Source organism: Lampris incognitus, chromosome 13 (assembly GCF_029633865.1).
Source record: "Lampris incognitus isolate fLamInc1 chromosome 13, fLamInc1.hap2, whole genome shotgun sequence".
Lineage (NCBI taxonomy): Eukaryota > Metazoa > Chordata > Actinopteri > Lampriformes > Lampridae > Lampris > Lampris incognitus.
Window position 1 is genome coordinate 23,499,684 of NC_079223.1, and position 21,826 is coordinate 23,521,509.

At 44.3% G+C, this 21,826-nt stretch overlaps 1 protein-coding gene across 3 annotated transcripts in view; it reads left to right on the plus strand.

The window, feature by feature from the left end:
• wipf1b (WAS/WASL interacting protein family, member 1b) overlaps positions 1–21,826 on the plus strand; it is a 58,429-nt gene that overhangs the window by 25,717 nt on the left and 10,886 nt on the right. For all 3 annotated transcript variants that reach the window (XM_056291878.1, XM_056291881.1, XM_056291880.1), the window contains 5 exons: positions 14,472–14,562; positions 17,656–17,785; positions 19,266–19,418; positions 20,459–21,194; positions 21,363–21,463. In XM_056291878.1, coding sequence (XP_056147853.1) covers positions 14,515–14,562; positions 17,656–17,785; positions 19,266–19,418; positions 20,459–21,194; positions 21,363–21,463 — 1,168 coding nt within the window. In that variant the 5' untranslated portion in view covers positions 14,472–14,514. The remainder of the gene's footprint in view (positions 1–14,471; positions 14,563–17,655; positions 17,786–19,265; positions 19,419–20,458; positions 21,195–21,362; positions 21,464–21,826) is intronic.

Consider the following 21,826-nt stretch of genomic DNA (forward strand, 5'->3'; position numbering starts at 1 on the left):
ACTGAATTCGACCGAAACGATCGTTTGCCACAGCATGCTCAGGCTGTCAAGTCTATGTCAATCCACACAGGACGCTGACCGTTTACAAAGGTGAGTTTAACTGCGATCATTGACTGAAAATAGAACATGGGAAGATGGGTTTGCGTGTGTTGAATGAACCTGCTTGGCCCTCCGACTCGCTCCAGCCAAACTTTAAATGAGCTAAACGTGGGATTGTACTGTCGCCGAAACGACTTGCGGGTCGACGTTAGCTAATTTTGCCAGCCCGCTCACCTAACGTTAGCTCGCCGATCGGACAGGGTTCGGCTGTGGAGATGGGACGTTCGCGAAGGAGCCCAACCAGAGTCGGCTGGTTTTAAGTGTAGCGTGGCCGGGCTGCCAACTCTCACGCATTGACCGTGAGTGAGGCCTCCTCCTAACATAAAGCGAGCGAGCGAATTTCAGCGGATGGAGCGCGAAGATTTGTCCGGATATACCACGAACGATGTCGCAGCGCGAGCAGGGGATTAGATTTTTTTTTTTGGGCGCCGTTTGTGATTTCTCCTTCCGCAAATGAGCGTCTCGGTTATTTATTCAAAAATAACGCAATGTTTTCAAGTTTTAATCATTTCATCAGTCGTTTGATTTCCTTAATTAATGGCCGGTGTTTTTTTAATATTGAACAATAGAAAATGTTACAGAACAAAACTGGTATATAGTATTAGCACATCAGGTTCAGTATAATTATACAACTACGTCAAAAGAATACAATAAGGGTACCAGACTGTTACAGAGATAAATAAATGATAATAATATAATAAGAACAGACATACCACAAAACAAAACCGGACTACAGATGTACAAATCTAAAATATCCAGACAGGTTTCAGGGAAAAACGTTTCATAATAATTCAACAGTTTATTACTTTTTTTGTTTACAAGGCTGAGAGATTTAAGTAGAGTTCAGTTCTTGCAGAAAAGGAGCGACTTTAGGTAGTGGTTTAGAGAATTTCCGTTTGTGGTTAAAATGTTTTGCATATAAAATAACAAAATTAATCAAATAGCCGGTGTTACTGCTGTCTGGAGGGAAACGGAACGTCAAGGAAGTCAGCGTCGATTTTGACCAATGAAAATAGGTTGGAGGTGGCGCAAGTGCGCGAAGCTTCGCGAGAAGAACAGAGCGAGGGCGAGCGGTGTTTCGAACGAGCGGCGCGTCGTTGGGCTTTGCGCTGAGGTTATAACGTCTTGATTGGGAGAAACTAAAACCATCTTGATGTTCGCTCGTTCACATCGCGTCCAGTTAGAAACCGGTGTTAGACTCACACAGTTGACACTTTTCACACGCCAACGTTCATTTTCTCACGCAGTGAAAAACAAATTCATAACGGATGACGTCACAATTTCCCATTTCATTTAGCGGACGCTTTTATCCAGAGCGGCGTACGTCTGAGAGTTGACATAAGCAAGGCTGTAGTCAGGAGGCGAAGTCAAGAGATTTCACGGTGCGAGAAGAGGACACTGATAGCATACGGACAAACAAGACACAGCACTAATTAAATTAAGTTTAAATTAAGTTTCCTTTATTAATCTCCGAAGGGAAATTCAGTTACTGCAAATTAACCCATCCTAGCTGTGATCTAATCCAACTAATTTAGACTAGTGCAGGTGGCTGTTTTAATCCAAGAAGTTAGGTAGTGTAAAAATGAAGGAAATGTGTTTTAAATTGGGGTTTTTTTCTAGGGGAGGACACATACCCCCCCCCCGCCCCCACCACCACCAATTATGTATCTTTCTGAGTTTGTGCACCCATGTTAAAACACAACCAGGCGCCCATGTAGGGGACATGGTGCTCTTTACTAGAGCTCCCTGTTTTTCACATATTGGAGATCCTAATTAACTCAACTAATTTTTAGCAGACTTAGTGGAAACGGCTTACATGAGGCACCCATTAGTAGATATACCCATGTGCAGGTTTTACAGCCATCAAGAGTGAATGTCACGTCACATGTACAGCAGTGTTTAGTGCTCAGTAGGTAGATCACCAACAGTGACACCAGTGACAGTAGTTGCAGTTATGAGTCTTCTTAGAGACCATCTATAGATTAAGGTAGGCCTGGAACAAGAGAGGTTTTGGACCTTCCTTAAATGACTTATACTGCAAGTCTGCAGCCCTCTGTAATTCCCCTCCCTCTTTCTACGTTTTGTCTGTGGGATTATTTATCTGTGGTTGTATCATGTCAGCATGATTTCATCATTACCTCAGGAAATGAGTCAATTTGAGAATCTATGAATCTGGACAGAAACTGAATAGAGGATGTTTCAAATGGTGAAAAAGGAAGAGCTTGTTTGTAACCATTTCTGTCTTTTACTTAAAGGGCACGTCTAAAAACTGTCTTTCTCAGCAATGTGAGCCCAACCTGAGCCTCTTTTCCAGCTCTCTCTCTGTAATCTTTCTCCAGGCCGAGTGTACCAACCCTTTGTCGATGGGCTACCACCTTTGTCTTCCAGTTTTTTTGCAGCACACTCAGCCTTCTCTCTGTATCCCATCCCTCTTCCCCCAGTTTTGTCCCTTTGAGCTGAGGTTCCATCCACTATCCTTCTCCCCCAGCCCCATACCCTGAGCCCATTTCTCTCCTCCAGCTCCTTCCCCAACTCTTTCCACTGATCCTCCCATCCTGCCCCATCCCTTCTCATCTAGCCCTGTGGTCAAAACAAGTTTATTTGTACAGCCCAAAGTCCCTATCCATAGACCCTCGACTTAAATGAGGAAAAACTCCACAAGAAAAACCTTGTCACACAAAAGGGACCTCAGGCGAAGCAACAGAGGAGGGATCCCTCTTCTAGGATGGACAGACATGCAGTAGGTGTCAAATGCACAGAGTTCATGAAAGTAACAGAATTATAGTGTACAACTGGTGTTTTCCCATGGAGTGAGGTAATTGTGAGTATATATAGTTAAAAGCATAACGCATGAGGCGCCTCTGTGGGTGAGTGGTTGGAGTGCATAGCACATGGTCGCAACGTTGCTGGTTCAAGTCCACCTTTGTTGCACGTTATACCCCCTCGTTTCCTGTCTACCTCTTCACTACTACTACTACTACTACTACTTTTGGGTACTGCCGTTAGGGGTCCCCACAGCAGATCATCCGTTTCCATCTCTTCCTGTCCTCTGCATCTTCCTCTGTCACACCAGCCACCTGCATGTCCTCTCTCACCACATCCATAAACCTCCTCGTTGGCCTTCCTCTTTTCCTCTTCCCTGGCAGCTCCATATTCAGCATCCTTCCCTCAATATACCCAGCGTCTCACCTCCACACATGTCGAAGCCATCTCAATCTTGCCTCTCTTGCTTTGGCACCCTTCTGTCGCAAATCACTCCTGACACTCTTCTCCACCCACTCCACCCTGCCTGCACTCCCTTCTTCACCTCTCTTCTGCACTCCCTGTTACTGTGTACAGTTGACCCCAAGTATTTAAACTCATAAATCTACCTAAATAAATAAATCTACCTCTTCATTACACTGTGTAATAACGGCAAAATAAAAAAAGGAGTGACTCCTCATCTCCTGCAATCGGTTCAGCACAACCACACACCAAGTTGTCTTGATGCATGCTCAATAATCCAGATAAGAAAATCAAAGACAGTTGAATCAGTTCATCTGGAAACGACGTTTATTGACAGAAATGTCTCATCACTCATCTAAGTGACCACTTCAGTCTAAACTGACTGCAGGTATCCCCAGCCTTATAAACAATGCAGTGGCATAACAACCGAAACCAGCGACCAGTTTCATATGCAAATAGGCGTGACATTTAACTAGAGTTTCAATGGCCACATGTACTATTCACAGAGGATTTGGGTATGTTTGCAATCACACCAAGTTGTATTTGTTTTTTTGAGTTTCAGTTTATTCCTGTCTCTAATTGTGATTGTTGAAACTGGTTTGAAGCCTTTCTAAAATACCCAATAAACAGACGCCTCTGATCACATAACTATTCATTTGCATATCAATATGCTGTAAGCGCTCATCCCTTTACTTATGTGTTGCTGAGAAGCTATAAAGTTTGGCTAACTCAAGCACTCCATTTTAGTGTTGACTTGTGAAAACATATCCATATCAAGTGGATTGCTTCCCACTTCGGGTGTGGGAAGATGGCTGCGCAAATTCACATTTGCATCAGCCTCACCCAGTACCGGTGTGGGAAGATGGCAGCATGAACTTACGTTTGCGGTGGCCTCACCTAGTACTCATGCAGTGTTTCTGTCCACGTCTGCTTCTAAGTTTGTGTTTTTGTTTGATGGCTGGGAGAGCTGGTACCGGAACAGCTGGGAGAACTTGGTCTGCTGCACCCTGTGGGCCCAGGGACCATGGTCCTGTCCGGAGCTCCTCGGGCAGTCTGACAGGACACGGAAGCAGGGCAGGCTAAGCTAACTCCTAGCCCATGCAGACCGGCAGTTCCGATAACACCGAGGGCGGTATGGCAGCGGCCTCGCCTAGTGTTGACTGTGTTTTTAGTGTCGTAGTGTGGAGTGTGGGGAGGTGTGTTGAAGGTGTCTGTCTGGGAGAGCTGGTGTTGGATCGGCTGGGAGAGCTTGGTCTGCCATGTCCGGTTGGCCCAGGGGCCATGGCCCTGCTTGGAGCTGTGCCCGAGGAGGAAACACCAAGGGCGGTCTGACAGGATGCAGAAGTGGGACAGGCTAAGCTAAGTGCTAGCCCATGCAGACCGGCAGTCCGACAGTCATCCTGGCATTCGCTCTCTTTTTTTGATGTGTTGGATATATGTGTTTTTGTAGTTTTTTTTTTTTGGAATGTGAATGTGTCAGCCTTGTGATGGACTGGGGGCCTGTCCAGGGTGTCTCCTCGCCTGCTGCCCAATGACTGCTGGGATAGGCTCCAGCATCCCCACGACCTGAATTCTGATAAGCAGCTTGGATAATGGATGGATGGATGGATGGTAGTAAATGTAAATGTACATTTTACAGTAAATGTCTTTTTCATTTTTAATTGCATTTTGGCTTCTCTGCAGCCCTTTCGTTGTTAACATTTTATCTTTTTTTTCTTGCGTTTTGTCAGTTTAAGATCTATTTCGTTCTCACGCTTTAGTGGTGCTTGTATAAAAAGGCCTTTTTTCCATAGGGTAGTTTTGTGAACTTAACTTTGTGAACCATCTGTACCAGCAGTCGTCCAGGGTGAAAAGAGCACTTCTGTTTCTCCCCGTTGCATTTAAAGAACCATGACATCAAGGGGAATAAAAGGAAATGTGATAATTCAAAATGTGACAGTTACACAACAGACAGGCAACGTGGTACATCGTAAACTATGATGTTGTACGCTGCAAACAATGGAGGATTTGGGTTCGTTGTAATTATTTATTTTTACCTTAATGTGATAGACTGTTCACAGAGAAGATACAGAAAATTCACAAGAAAATCTGATGCAGCTTTGATTATGGCATTGTTTTTTTTTTTAGATTTCAGTGTATTTGCCATCAATACTTCTTTTGTTGTTCACTGCTGAATGCATGAAACTGGTTCAATATGTAAACCATTAAATGAAAGAATGGGCAATATGAATAATTTAATCAAAGTTCTAGTGCAAGAACATAAACTATCGAAAGAACATTGACCTACAAAATATCCATAGCCATACATAGGCCCGAAAACTGCAGCATGTAAGTAATTAAATTAAGAAATGTGTCGCAGATTAAAGTAAGTCAGTCATTGGTAAGGCCTAAATCGGTCTATAACATAAATATTGAAGACTGAATCAAACTCAAACATTTGCTGGTGTAGAACAAGTCTCAACCCTTGTTGCTTATTGGCACTACTAAGATTGTCGTGCTCATCAATGGTCAATTTTTTGTTTGGTATTATTACTTTGGTGTTCACCGCATTTCCCTGTTCCTCAAAACAGTTTTCATACACTAAGAGTTTATACACTATTATTCCATGAGTCATTGCAAACTGCCGAGTCCAACTCCCGCTCGAGTTTCCTCCTCTGCCCAAATACTTGATTGCGTGGATCTTTTCAGTTGTGCACGATACGGCTCTTGCATCCATTAGATAGATAGCTGGATAGATGGATGGATAGATGGCTAGATAGATGGATATAGTCTTTATTGTCTTGCAGGAAATTTGTTTTTACAGCCAATACACGCACAGAAACATACAGATAATTACACTGCAACATACAGATATATACATACAGATACATAAACACACAAACACACAACATTCATCCCCCGTCTGTATCCCAGCACATATACATGTACTTGTTTAGGAGTCAAATCAAAAGCTTGTTGTCATTTTTCCACAGAATCTACTGCATATATGAGTTATCTAAAGATGGTGGTTGATCGGTGATAACTCTCATTAGTATTGTCTTCAACAAATTGGCTGATAATGAATTTGATTCGAGTGACTGGACTCATTGGGGGACTGTGTCACTTGTAACGGAAATGCTTTTTGATCCTGTGCACAAGATGTCACGGGACACCGTGCCACAAGCTGGCGGTGAAAAGACTCTGCGCTGTCATTGATAGACATAACATGTATAGTTAAGTGTGTTTGTATTGCTGTAAGTCACAGTTACACTCACTCACTTTACTTTTTGCACAGTATGAAACAGATAGATTGAGTAAAGAACAACAGACAAAACACTCGAGATTCAGTTCAGGTGAGGAAATCCCCATGGGGAAAATAAAAAAGAGAAACATCCAGATGAGCATCAGAGCATGATGAGAGTGCAGTAGGTGCTATGCAGTGACAGATTTAAAAATAAAACCCTAACGACTACTGTTAGTGATATCGAAACCATGCGAAAAACAAAAAAACAAAAAAAAAAAAAAAAAGAAGAAGAAAAATGTGCACTGGGATATAGCACTGCATGCAGAAGCATGTCAAGCATCCTCCCCAAACTTCATCACAGAGCAGCATTGTCCCATGAAGCAGCATCTGAGTCAGTGATGGGCAACATGATCCAGAGGGGGCCGGTGTGGGTGCAGGTCTTTTTTCCAACCAAGCAGTTACACACCTGATTCTATTAGTCAACCAACAGTCTTTGCTTAGGACCTTGATTTGTAGACTCAGGTGTGTAACTGCTTGGTTGGAACAAAGACCTGCACACACGCCGGCCCTCTCTGGATCATGTTGCCCATCCCTGACTGAGTGATGGAGATTGATGGAAAATAATCCTGGCTCACTCAAACACAAGGCAGATAGACCCAGACACGTCACTCTCACAGACAGGGAGTACAGACTGAGGATAACTCTTTAGTTAAGGAGGGGTAAAACGCGCAAATATCAAAACAAAATATCAAAGCTTAACTAAAGCGCTACTAGACAAAGCCATTGATTTTGCTTCAGCATACACCACAATATCCGACCAAAACGGAGACATAATAGCCCATGCCAAAGAGTCAATTTTATACCACAAGGGAAACCCATGGCAAAAGCAAGTAGCGGTAAATTCAACGTGACCATGGGCAGCTTTGATGGGGCAGAGACTTGTGAACTAGTGGGCTTGTACTTGTCTCACCTACAAGTCCTAGACATTAACGTCGGGCTATATAGGGACGACAGGCTGGCAGTCTGCAACAAATGGGCAAGAGAAGTCGAGAGAATAAAAAAGAAAATGTGTAGTATATTCACAAGCAATGGGCTAAAAATTTCAGTTGAGGCTAACAAAAACCATATCGACTTCCTCGACATCTCATTAGACCTTAGAAATGGTACTACAGGCCATACATGAAGCCCAATAATACACTGCAATACATCCACAAAGAAAGCAATCAACTGCCCTCTATCTTGAAAAATATCCCAGTGAGCATAAATAAGAGGCTGTCATGTTTATCATCAAGTGAAGCCATCTTTAATGAAGTAGCCCCCCCTTACCAAGAATTCCTACAAAAAAGTGAATATAGTAATTTCAGCCTTAAGTACAACCCACCATCAATTAGCAACAGCCAGCAAAAAAAAAAAAAAAAATACACCATAACGCAAAACATCACCTGGTATAATCCTCTCTAAAGCGACACTGTGGCCTCTAATATTGGAAACCATTTTTCAATCTTTTGGATGAGTGCTTTACCCCTAGCTTTGATATTTTGCTTTAATATTTGCAAGTTTTCCCCCTTCTTTACTAAAGAGCTACTAGACAGAGTAATTGATTTTGCCTCAGCATACACCACAATATCCGACCAAGACAGAGACATTATAGCCCACGCAAACGAGTCAATTTTATACTACAAGGGGAACCCTTCCTCCTTGCTTCTTTAACAGTGCCTTGGCCCTTTAAGTCCTTGTTTTTCAAAACAAGCCCCAACCCCTACCCCATTGGTTGTAGTGTTTCTGATGTTATTTTTCAGAAATTTTCAAACGTTTTCTATCCTCCCATTGGTTGCTGTGTGTTGTAACTACCTACCCCACTGGTTGAATTTTCCAAATGTTTTCTATCTTCCCGTTGGTTGCTGTGCACTGTAACTAGGGGCGTGATGTGGGGCAGCGTAGTATTTATTGGCTGCGTGATGCATGAAACAAGCTTGTTCTGCTATGTATTAAAGTTTTTTTTCCTAAATCTAACACACTCGCACAGACATAGCTTGGCATACACAAACACACAAATATACAAACAACTACATACACATATGCACATTTGTTAAGGCTGGGCCTACACACACACACACACACACACACACACACACACACAGACAGCACCCTACATACACCACACACTATTTATTATTTGTTTATCTTCAGCCGATTCTCCGGGGTCAAGTCGCGGTGGCAGCAAGCTAAGTAGGGCACACCAGACGTCCCTCTCCCCAGCAACGCCCTCCAGCTCCTCCTGGGGGATCCCAAGGCGTTCTCTGGCCAGATGGACATGTAATCCCTCCAGCAAGTTCTTGGTCTACCCCGGGGTCTCCTCCTAGTTGGCCATGCCCGGTAAACCTCCAAAGGAAGGCACCCAGGAGGCATCCTAATCAGATGCCTGAACCACCTCAACTGGCTCCTTTCGACGCGAAGGAGCAGTGGCTGTACTCCAAGCTCCCTCTGGATGTCCAAGCTCCTCACCCTATCTCTAAGGCTGAGCCCAGACAACCGTACAGAGGAAACTCAGTTCAGCTGCTTGTGTCCGTGATCTCACCGTTTCGGTCACTACCCAAAGCTCATAACCATAGGTGAGGGTTGGAGCGAAGATTGACTGGTAAACTGAGAGCTTTGCCTTCCAGTTCAGCTCCCTCTTCACCACAACGGTCCGTTACAATGTCCGCATTACTGCTGATGCTGCACCAATCTGCCTGTCATTCTCCTGCTCCATCCTACCCTCACTCATGAACAAGACCCCGAAATACTTGAACTTCTTCACTTGAGGCAACAACTTATCCCCAACCCAGAGGGAGCAATCCACCATTTTCCGGTAGAGAACCATGGCCTCAGACTTGGAGGTGCTGACTCTCATTGCGGCCATTTCACACTCAGCTGCAAACCGCCTAAGTGCATGCTGGAGGTCGTGTTCTGGTGAAGCCAACAAAACCACATCATCTGCGAAGAGCAGAGATGCAATTCTGAGGTTCCCAAATATCACAAACAGAAACAAGGGACAACCTTGGCGGAGTCCAACCCCACCGAAAACGTGTTTGACTTTGTGCTGAGAATACAGACACAGCTCTCATTTTGGTTACAGAAGTACCGGATGGCTTGTAGCAGCTGCCCTGGTACCCCATACTCCTGCAGTGCCCCCCACAGAGTGCCCTGGGTTACACGGTTGTAAGCCTTCTCCCAAGTCCACAAAGCACATGTAGACTGGCTGGTCAAGCTCCCATGCCTCCCTCAGCACCTCTGCAAGGGTAAAGAGTTGGTCTGTTGTTCCACGGCCAGGACGGAATCCGCATTGTTCCTCCTGGGTCTGAGGTTTGACAATCAGCCGCAGCCTCCTTTCCAGCACCCTAGAGTAGACTTTCCCAGGGAGGCTGAGCAATGTGAGGCCCCGATAATTGGAGCACACCCTCCGGTCCCCCTTTTTAAATATGGGAACCACCACCCCAGTCTGCCACTCCACAGGTACTGTCCCTGACCTCCACGTGACACTTGAAGAGGCATGTCAACTAAGACATCCCAACAATGTCCACAGCCTTCGGCATCTCAGGGCAAATCTCATCCACACCTGGCCCCTTGCCATCGAGGAGCTTTTTAACTACTTCAGAGACCTCTGCCACGGATATGGGTGGGGCTTCCCCTGGGTCTTCAGACACTACCTCTTCCACTGAGGATGTGTTAGCCGGGTTCAGGAGCTCCTCAAAGTTTTATTTCCACTGCTCGAAAACATCCTCAGTCCGGGTCAACAGTTCCCCTCCCCGGCTAAACATTTTATGTACCTTTTTGTAATTATCACTTTCTCCGTGCCATTACAGCTTAGTGTTGCATGGCATTAAAGCAGTGGGTATCTTTAGTCAAGCAATCATATTGGTTAAAGACACATTTCACCTACACTTACAATTGAAATTATTGCAGGATCGAATTCTTACAGTACTTATAATACTGCACATTATAAAGAATTGTAGTATTGGCGGTATTATTGTATGCATCAACATTGGCCCCTTTTCTACTGCAACCCCCCCCCCCCATACTTTACTGGACTGGACTGATAAACTGCATCCAAAGGTTTAGAAAGTATTTCCATTACCAGCAAAATACTTCTCAAGTGGGTCTAGGTATTGGTTTTGACTCATTTCCACACTCATTGGGTGGTGTTTGTAATGTGTGAACACCGCTGACTGGTTTCACGTTTATGAGAAGGCTTGCTCATTCAAGTGCTCTTAAATGATTCAAAAGATGAAACTGATATTAGTAATTCAAAAGTAAAACTGATCGTCTAATTAGAAAACTCGTTATTGTCTACCTGGGAAAGCCCTGGTTTGAACATCTCTGCTAGGCATGCGTTGGAAGGAATATTTTGTTCAGGTTATCCAGAAGTTGGGTAACAATCAGAAATGACTTCTGATCCTTGAAAACTAGATTATCCCAGTGTCAAGTTTATGATGTATTTCTAAAATATTACCACTTTTCAGTTTTGACTTTTGTGGAAGGCTCCTGTGCTTCTTTTTTTTAAAAATTTCCTGTAATTATGTAATTTCCATTTTTAACCGAAACTTGTATGGTCTAGGGTCAGGCCTTTGTTAAAATACATCACATGTTACTGTTATAAGGGTTTCAGCCCTGAAACCCTATTTGTTGTGCTGGTTTATTATTTCTCTTCTTGAGAAATGTCTGCATAAATTTCCTCGAGATAGTAAATGGTAGACACGTGAGATTTTGCTCATTGATTGAAATATATGTTCAACCTAACTAAGCCTGATTGGGAAATCTCCGAGGACAGGATGTTGTGTTGCTGTAAAGCCCCTTGAGGCAAATTTGTAATTTGTGATATTGGGCTATACAAATAAAATTGACTTGACTTGATTGGAAGTTGTGCGCGTTGCCCAAGAAATATGACCGGAATCGGCCTGATGGGGGCGCTTTAATTAAAGCTAAACTTTGAAAAGTCCTAACTTCTACACCGTAAATCCAATTTGCCCAAAACGTGGCACAGACATCCATCTATCCTCACTCTACAAATCTGCCTCAAGAACCACTAAAGTCCACGTGACTAGATTACCCAATTTCCCCTGAATTTTTTTGAAAAACACATTTTTTTGACATCTCTTAAACTGTTGGTCCGATTGCGACCAAATTTTCTGAGGATCATTGTTGGACCAAGCTTATCAAAAAGTTGTATAAAGCTTGTTGATATCTTATTTAATTTTCAAGATATTGACCTATGAACTTCCAAAGGGAGTGGCTCAGCACTAAATAGAACAAAGTCAACAACCGTCGTACCAATTATCACAAAACCTGCAGGATGTGTCCACATAAGCGCCTCAACCGTACCCTGAAAGTTTCATTCAAATTAACCACCAGGAGGCGCTACAAATGCAAAAAATGTGCGTGGCATAACACAACCTCACTTAGGTCGTCCATCAGGATGCCCCTAATAGGGTTTCGGTTGCGCATGTTTGTAGCATGGGGCGCTACTCCACATGCAGTTCTATGGTTCTCCGCTAACTGGAGATTTTGTGCCTTTCCATTGTCAAGATGCATTGATCATCTGCAAAGCCACGATGCCCCCCGCCCCCCGGTCCATCACATCAGTCTATCGGTGAATGCACCTAGGACTACTGCTACCCATAGGAATAGCAGGATTTATTATCGAGGTTTACTCCTCTAGAGCCGCCATGTTCTGCTCTGTTGTCTCCTGACAACGTTAACAGGATTATCGCGAGGAGGGTGTGGCTCTTCACTACACACGGATGGTCATTCATCATGGAGAGGCTCTATTTTGCGCTTCACATGATGCTGGGGTGTATAGAGACCAGTCTAGGACGCCACAAAAGGCCATCTAGGAAAGGTACTACTCCTATACTTATAACACAAGTAACACAATTCGGACTATAAATCAGAAATTGTTTGTCTAATCTTTACAAAACTCACAGGATATGCTTCATAACAATGCCCCCCCCCCCCCGTTCCACCTGGCCAATCACCCTGCTCTCCGAGCCATCCCAATCGCTGGTCCACCCCCACTGCCAATCTGGGGAGGAATGCAGACTACCACGTGCCTCCTCCAATACATGTGGAGTCGCCAGCCACTTCTGTTCACCTGACAGTGAGGAGTTTCACCGGGGGGATGTAGCACGTGAGAGGATCACGCTATTCCCCCCAGTTCCCCCTCCTCCCTGAACAGACGTCCCGACCAACCAGAGGAGGTACTAGTGCAGCGACCAGGACACATATCAACATCCGGCTTCCCACCCGCGGACACGGCCAATTATGTCTGTAGGGACGCCGACTAAACCGCAGGTAACATGGGGATTCAAACAGGCGATCCCCATGTTGTTAGGCAATGGAATAGACCACTATGCTACCCGGGCGCCCTCATAACAATGTTGAATGATGTGTGTAAAACTATTTTGAAATCGCTCAATAGGTGATACCACCAGTTCCAAACATGTACATGGGCCTGGTGCAAATTTGGCCATAAATTAATGACAGTTTGTCCAAACATCACCAAACCTGGTGGGTATATTTAATTAAGCTGTTGAAGCTTTCAACTTCTAATGCTCTGTGTTGGCTCGAACCCCGGAATCACTGCTTGCGGCTATATGAAACATTGTCTTTCCCTATATGATTAGAAACTTGTTATCAATTTTGCACCTTTTAGACATATTTTGGAAGATTAAGTGATTCTTCCTGAGCTCTGAATTTATTTGGGGATTTTTTTTAAGGCCGGATTGGAGTCAAACTCCAAGGTCTTTATGAGTCAGACATTGTTTGTGTGGCATGCGAGGTCAGGGGACACTGGGGAAGTACTGTTATGTGCTTGGTTTACCTCATCAGACATACCTTAGGTGGCAGGGCTTTCCGAGGTCAGCCACTGATGTGAGTTTCCGTAACGTGAATGCTTTATGTCTCAGCTGAGATGAATGCAGTATACCAACTGGTGGAATCTGATGGTGCGAGAGAGACTGGAAGGGAAATATGTAGAGAGTGAGAATTAAAAAGATAAAGTGACTGAAGGATGGGTTTAGGTTGTCAAGAGAAGACATAAGTGGATATTAAGTGGAAGTTGTCAAGTGAGGGTGATGGAGGGATGGGGAGTTGGAGAGGCTAATAGAAAATATTGGGATGGGGGGGAGCTCAGGCCAGCGAAGGGGGGATATGGGCTAGTGCAAAAAGGCAGTGTGAAAGAGGAGCAATAGGCTTTAAGAGTCATGCAGGGGTGATTTGGAGAAAGTGACTGAGGGAGAGGGTGAAAGAAGAGAGAAAGAGATGCAACGCCTAGTGAAACGAGGAGGTATCACCATCCTAGCAACCGGATGGCTGTGGTTCTAGAGCCCTGTGGTGACTTCCTGTTTGTCGGCACCCTACAGGAAGTAAGAGGCCCCAATGAGTGAGGCTGTCAGACCATGTTCAGCTCCCAAATACACAAGCTCATGGGGCTACATCGATAGGCCTTTCACCACACTTAAACACACACATACACACACACAAACTCTCTCTCTCTCTTTCTCTCTCTCTCGCTCACTGATACTAATCTGAATTTTGCTGATTTTAGTTTGTTGAAAAAATAACAACTCAGACAGTACCCAGGTGATTATTAGTACTCAGGTGGTAATAGGTAATGCTATTGTTGGTGTGGGGGGCCAAAACGTTTGGGAAACATGGCAAAAAATCTAAAAAGTATTCCCAAAAATGTTTTATTTTGGGGTAGGAAACAGTAGTGACAGTCAAACCTCTGATCTAAAAGGTCAGATGTTCTCTCATTGTGCTTTATTTTCTGGTGAATAGTGATGCAACTTAGGACCAACTAAAACCTCTTAAACATCTGTCAAGTCCTTGGGTCTTGAGAGTCAACAGTGATGGTCACTATTAAATGTGTCTAATCTGTCCTCAGGGTGCAACATCCAGTGCTGAGAGACTAAAGAGGAGAGAAGAAGATGCCAGTTCCGCCTCCTCCCCCTCCCCCTCCCCCCACCTTGGCTTTGGTGAGTAAACCCCCCCCCCCAAAAAAAATGTCTGTCTAACATGTTGTTTGGTTGATAATATTTAGGTACGAAAACACACGGTGATATGTGGGTATAACTGTTTTCTAGACCTTCCTCCCTCCATCTCACTGTCTGTCTTGGCTTGTTTGTTCATCATTATTAGCAGCCATGCCCTCGACAGTGCTTACTTTGAAATATGAATATTTATGGAGAGAGTTATTTGTGCTATCTTTGTTCCTCAAAAGGATTGATAGTTTAGATGTGAGGTCCGACCATTCTACAGAGTCAAAGTGAACGTTTGTTTGTGTTGACTTCCTTGTTCCAGTGCGAGCCCAGCTCAGTAGAGACACCTTGTGGTACAATTTAATAATTGACACATTTATTCACTTGTTGTAACACGTATTTGACACAAAATAAAATAAAATGCATGTAAAGCCAGAGTGACACAGTGGCTTGGTGGTTAATTTGCACTGTTTCCTCCCAACAAGTGGGTTAAGGTCAGCCCATCTGTGTGGAGTTTGCATGTTCTCCTTGTGTTTGTGTAGATTTCCTCCCACCATCAAGACATAGACCTTTGTTACACATCATACTCCCTCGTTTCCTGTCTACCTCTTCACTACTACTGCTACTACTACTACTACTGCTACTACTACTACTACTGCTACTACTACTACTACTACTACTACTACTACTTTCGGCTGATGCCGCTAGGGGTCCCCACAGCAGATCATCCGTTTCCATCTCTTCCTGTCCTCTGCATCGTCCTCTGTCACACCAGCCCCCTGCATGTCCTCTCCCACCACATCCATAAACCTCCTCTTTGGCCTTCCTCTTTTCCTCTTCCCTGGCAGCTCCACATTCAGCGTCCTTCTCCCAATATACCCAGCGTCTCTCCTCCACACATGTCAAAGCCATCTCAATCTTGCCTCTCTTGCTTTGGCACCCTTCTGTCGCAAGTCACTCCTGACACTCTTCTCCACCCACTCCACCCTGCCTGCACTCTCTTCTTCACCTCTCTTCTGCACTCCCCGTTACTGTGTACAGTTGACCCCAAGTATTTAAACTCATAAATCTACCTAAATAAATAAATCTACCTCTTCACAACACTGTCTAATAAAGGCAAAAATTTTAAAAAAAGGAGTGACTCCTCATCTCCTGCAATCGGTTCCATTCTAGCACAACCACACACCAAGTTGTCTTGATGCATGCTCAATAATCCAGATAAGAAAATCAAAGACAGTTGAATCAGTTCATCTGGACACGACGTTTGTCGACAGAAATGTCTCATCACTCATCTAAGTGACCTCTTCAGTCTAAACTGACTGCAGGTATCCCCAGCCTTATAAACAATGCAGTGGCATAACAACCGAAACCAGCGACCAGTTTCATATGCAAATAGGCGTGACCATTAACTAGAGTTTCAATGGCCATGTGTACTTAGTGTGATTGCAAACATTCCCACAGAGGATTTGGGAATGTTTGCAGTTACACCAAGTTGTATTTGTTTTTTTGAGTTTCAGTTTATTCCAGTCTTTAATTGTGATTGTTGAGACTGGTTTGAAGCCTTTCTTAAAATACCCAATAAACAAACACCTCTGATCACATTACTATTCATTTGCATATCAATATGCTGTAAGTGCTCATCCCTTTACTTATGTGTCACTGAGAAGCTATAAAGTTTGGCTAACTCAAGCACTCCATTTTAGTGTCCATATCAAGTGGCCATCTTCCCACATTTCTTCCGGTGTGGGAAGATGGCTGCGCGAATTCCCCTGTTACAGCGACCTCACCCAGTACCGATTTTTGGAAGATGGCGGCACTTTAAGCGAAATGGAACTTCTAAAATTGCCCATAAGTGTTAATGGTTTTATTGTGACTGTTTATGTGGGCTGTAACATGGACCGGTCTTTTTTGCCTTTCACCCAATGCCTGCTGGGATATGCTGCACTTCCCTGTGAACTAGAAGTGGATTAAGCAGGTGATGGATGGATGGATATATATAGATAGAAAAGTCATTTATAATTGATTTGTAGATATGGAACTGGTTGCTATGAAATATTGAAGGGCTACCTGTTCCAGATTTAAGATTTTGGGGGAAAATGATGAGGTATATATTTTTTTTTGAAGTTACTACATGGGGCTGTGCAATTAACTTCAAGATCATATCTCCTAAGTCAGAGTTCAGATAAACATTATAACTTTTTATCACATTATAATTCAAAACCGCATCCCTGTTGTTGTAGCCAAGACACTGATGTAAGATGCAAAGGGTACAGTAGCTGTGCACCAAATTATTAAAACGATTATAATAACGGCATCAATGGAATAATCAAGATTACCATCAGACCAGCCATTCAGACTGCATGTTCCTGCCTTATTTCCTCAATGTTCTCTGTTTCAATATTCACCAGTTCTTAAATGTTTTTGGGTTTTTTTTCAATTGTCTATGATTCGAATCATTGGATTGCCTTCCTGATGGTTTGCCCTTGTGTACCATAGATCAGTGTTTCCCAACCCAGTCCTCAAGCAACACCTATCCTGCAGATTTTCTTTGCAACCCTGAATACGTACCTGTTTGTAGTTATTCAACAAATCAGCAGTGAATTATGTCAGCCGTTGCACACCTTGCATAATTAAGTGCTGTGAGATGATTGGTTGAGTAAGTACAAGCAGGGCTACCTATGCAGGGTTACAATGAAAATCTGCAGGATAGGTGTTGCTTGAGGACTGGGTCAGGAAACGCTGCCATAGATGTCTAGATAAAAGGCCTGAACAACCATCTTTAACGTGGCTCTAACCCTCCATCTATACCCACCTTTTCTTAATGAAGTTGAGATTTAACAGCTGAAATCACTGAGTGATAATAGGTTACACTTGGATTTACCCGTTGGGTCCATGTCCAAAGAAAGGGGAAGTAGCACTAAGAAGCTGTTCACTCTATATGCAACCACTTTACATTCATCTTTTTACTGTCTTTTCACAATTCATATCAATTTATACCTTCTTAACTGATAGTTTTGTGTATATTTTTACATTAACAATTTAGTATCTTCTCTTTTCTTCTGTATATTAATTTTTCTTTCTTTCTTTCAGGCCAACACAGAGAAGCCGTCTCTGAGCCGGTCAGAACAGCATGGCAGGAGCGCTCTCCTGACTGACATCCATAAAGGTGCCAGGCTAAAGAAGACTCTTACCAACGATCGCAGTGGACCCATTCTGGACAGTAAGTTGAAGATGCTCAAAGGCAAATGGTTCATTTCAGGTCATGCCTGGGATAATGACGAGTATTTTTCTACTTGTATTTGACACAATATCATATCAGAGTTCTTTACAAAATCTGGCTGTTAACCATTGTGTTGCTTATCAGCTTATCGGTTTTTGCTTATCAGCAAAAACATTGTTTACATCGTTTACCTTATAAAATACACAATCACACTGAACAAGTTTTGTTAGAGTAAATTTGACTCACAAAACAGGGGCCACACTTATTAATTACAATCTTTTTTTTTAATTTTTTTATTTTGAGATACTTTGAGCCCCGTGGGGAAATTACGCTCTGCATTTAACCCATCCTAGCTGTGTAGCTGGGAGCAGTGAGCAGCTGCCATGCAGCACCCGGGGACCAACTCCTGTTCTTCTTGCCATGCCTCGGTCAAGGGCACAGACAGCAGTATTAACCCGAACATGCATGTCTTTTTTTTTTTTATTTTGCCCCTTTTTTCCCCCAATTGTATCCGGCCAATTACCACACTCTAACGAGCCATCCCGGTCACTGCTCCACCCCCTCTGCCGATCTGGGGAGGGCTGCAGACTACCACGTCTCCTCCGATACATGTGGAGTCGCCAGCTGCTTCTTTTCACCTGACAGCGAGGAGTTTCACCAGGGGGACGTAGCGCGTGGGAGGATCATGCTATTTCCCCTCCCCCAGTTCCCCCTCCACGCTGAACAGGTGCCCCGACCGACCGGAGGATGCGCTAGTTCAGTGACCAGGACACATACCCACATCCGGCTTCCCACCCGCAGACACGGGCAATTGTGTCTGTAGGGATGCCCGACCAAGCCGGGGGTAGCACAGGGATTCGAACCTTGGTAGGCAACGGAATAGACTGCTCCACAACCCGGAAGCCCCATAACATGCATGTATTTTTGATGGTGGGGGAAACCAGAGCAGCCGGAGAAAACCCACTGCAGACATGGGGAGAACATGCAAATTCCACAGGTCATCCTCTGTATGAAGTTGCATGTTTATTTTATTGGATCTGCCATTTGCTGGATATCTTAAATGGTGTTCTGCAAGATATGTAGATTTTCTGATACACAAGACAACACTGTCTTATAAATTTTGCAGTCGAGTGTAATGTCTTTCTTTCAGAAAGACAACAACACACTCAGACACAAGTGTACTTGATTCTCAGGGCACTACACTAATAAGTAAGTGACTATTGGGTCTAGTGAGGCCATCTTGGGGGGGTAAGACATAAACGCCATCTCAATGGCAATATGTTTGTTTTACTGTGCACCCCACAAAGGCTTAACTGGCAGCACATTGCAAGGATTTCTGTTAGGAAATGCTTCAATATGCCCCCCAAAAAACAAAGGAATTTAAGAAAACAAGTGGCAAATGAAGTGTGCAATAAATGACTTGAGTAGGAAAAAATGAACAAACTGATGAATTAATTTTGTTGTTTTTAATGTTCCACAGAACCTAAAGGTGGAGGTGGTGGAGGAGGTGGGGGTGGGAGAGGAGGAGGTGGCGGCAGCAGCGGTGGCGGTGGAGGGGCTCCTGCTGGTTTAGGAGGTCTGTTCCAGGCAGGCATGCCAAAGTTGAGGTCTGCAGGAAGCAGAGACTCCAATGGTAAAAACAAATCATGAAAAAATAAAATCTCTGTGCTTTGCTAATGGGTTTAATTCGGTGGTTTACAAGCCGGTCCTCAGGGGCCCACATTACTGTTGGTTTTCTACTCTGCCAGGTAGTTAATGATGCTCACCCGTTGTCACATATTCCAGCTATCTAATCAAGGGATTTGAATGCTGCGGTCCATTCAAATCCTAAATACAAGTGGTCACCTGGGGCTACTTCAATGATACCTGAGTGCATGAGTTGTGACTTAATGGCCATGGGGACATACAGGAGACGAATGTAAAATGTTATTGTTCTTGTCATTAGCTTGCTAGGAAAAGGCTAAAATGAGTACTGCACTTAGAATCACTGATACCATAATAACTGATACAGACAAACGATATTATTAATTCCTAAGGCCTCCTCCCTCACCATCAAGTCCTACAACCAGGGATCCTCAGAGATTGGTTAATTCACCTCATAAATACAAAATGATCATATGATACACTTTCAACTTGATGAGGAGCGCCAGAATGCAGCATAAGACTAATGAACACAATGTCTACCCAGCCGAACGTAAAAACAGCAGTACTGTGGGGGCCTGAGGACCAGATTGAAAACCATTATTAACACATTTATTATTCAGGTATAAGCCACAGTTCATAACAGATAGTGGGTTGCACTGTGGTTGAGTGGTTAACATCATTGCATCACAATAAGAAGGTCCTGGGTTTGGTTCTTGCCTTTCTGTGTGGACTTAACATGTTCTCTGTTTCGCTCATAACCCACTGTGCACCCACACACACACACACACACCTCTAATGGCAATATTTCGACTTTGTGTGTGTGTATATGTGTGTGGGGGGTGGGGGGGGTGGAGGCTTGTGCCTTGTCTAGGACTTCTCCCCTATCAACAACAGGGGAAAAAAATACTTGAAGCCATTGTGTAGGATGTAAAGGCCTGACAAAATATTTCCACACTCATAATGTGACTAGATAACATCTTGTGTTTGATCTAACAGTAAATTTGTTTAAATCTTTGCATTTCCCTCCAGACTCAGGACCGAACCGTGCCCCTATGCTCCCTGGGGGAGGTCACAGCGCTGGCCCCAGACCCTTTGGTGGAGGTGCGGGTGGTGGGGGAGTCTCTGCTTACCCCCCTAGGTTCCCAGGTACTCTGCCTGGTCCCCGTAGCAGTGCCCCTGATCTCCCCAAGGGCCGCCCCACATCCTTATCCAAACTGGACACCCCAGGGGGTCCACCGCCTCCTATTCCCAATAGTCCCAGACCAAACCAGGGCTTCCAGTCACGTGGAGGCCCCCCTCCACCAGTCCCCGGAGGTCCCAGACCGGGCTCGGCTCCAGGACCTTCAATTCCCAGCCTTCCACCAGGAAGGCACGGACCCCTCCCTCCGCCGCCGGCAGGATCCTCAGCTGGGTCGCGGACGGGATCCTCTTTTCCGCCACCCCCACCCCCGAATATGTTTCGGCCTCCTTTGCCTCCAGCTCCTGGAGGGAGGCCCCCACTGTCTGACGATCGCCCCCCACCACCTCCAGCCCCCAGTGGAGGTCATCGACCAGCCATGCCCCGTGATGGGCCTCCCCCTCCTCCTGCTTTCAACTCCAAACCCTCCCCTGCCAATTTGCCCACCCCTTCTCGTTTCTCTGGAGGTAGTGGTGCCCCTCCTCTCCCACCAGGCCGACCAGGCCCGCCTCCCCTCCCCCCGACCCCAGCTGGTGGGGACGAACACAATATCCCCCGCCTTCCACAGAGAAACCTGTCACTCAACAGGTAAAGTTACTATTACATTGTTTTCATTGTCAAATCTCCTTGTGGCAGATGACTTAATCAGATTTATATTTCGTACACAAAGTTGTACTTGATTTAACACCACTCTGTTCAACACATTTAAACTGTTTGAATGCATAATTATGAGCTAAGTTTTGATTAATTCTCCAGCCATGCTCCAGCCCCCCCACCCAGCCGGACAGGACCCCTCCCTCCTCCACCCACTGAGAGACCACCACCTCTGGGGAGAAACCAGACATCGGCGCGCACAGGTGAACAAGTTTGATTGAGATTACATCATGCAACACGTTCTCGGTAGATATTTTACTTTTATTTGTGAAAGATGTAATTAAATTTGGAAAAGGGAGTGCCATGCGTTGTTTGTGTCAATCATGCATCCTTTTTATTAGCTAATGTCATATCAATGTCGTATCATGTCTTTTCATTAGTTTGCACATAGTATGGAGAATTTTACTTGGTGGGATGATTAAAGGATAATTCACTTTTTTCAGATCCCATTGAAATATTGTATATCATTCAGAATTGTTAAAAAAAACTTAATTGATCATTTTTGTATTGAGAATTTTGACACTGGGCTTCAGTTTAATGGGGTATTCACTTAAACCTGATAGCCT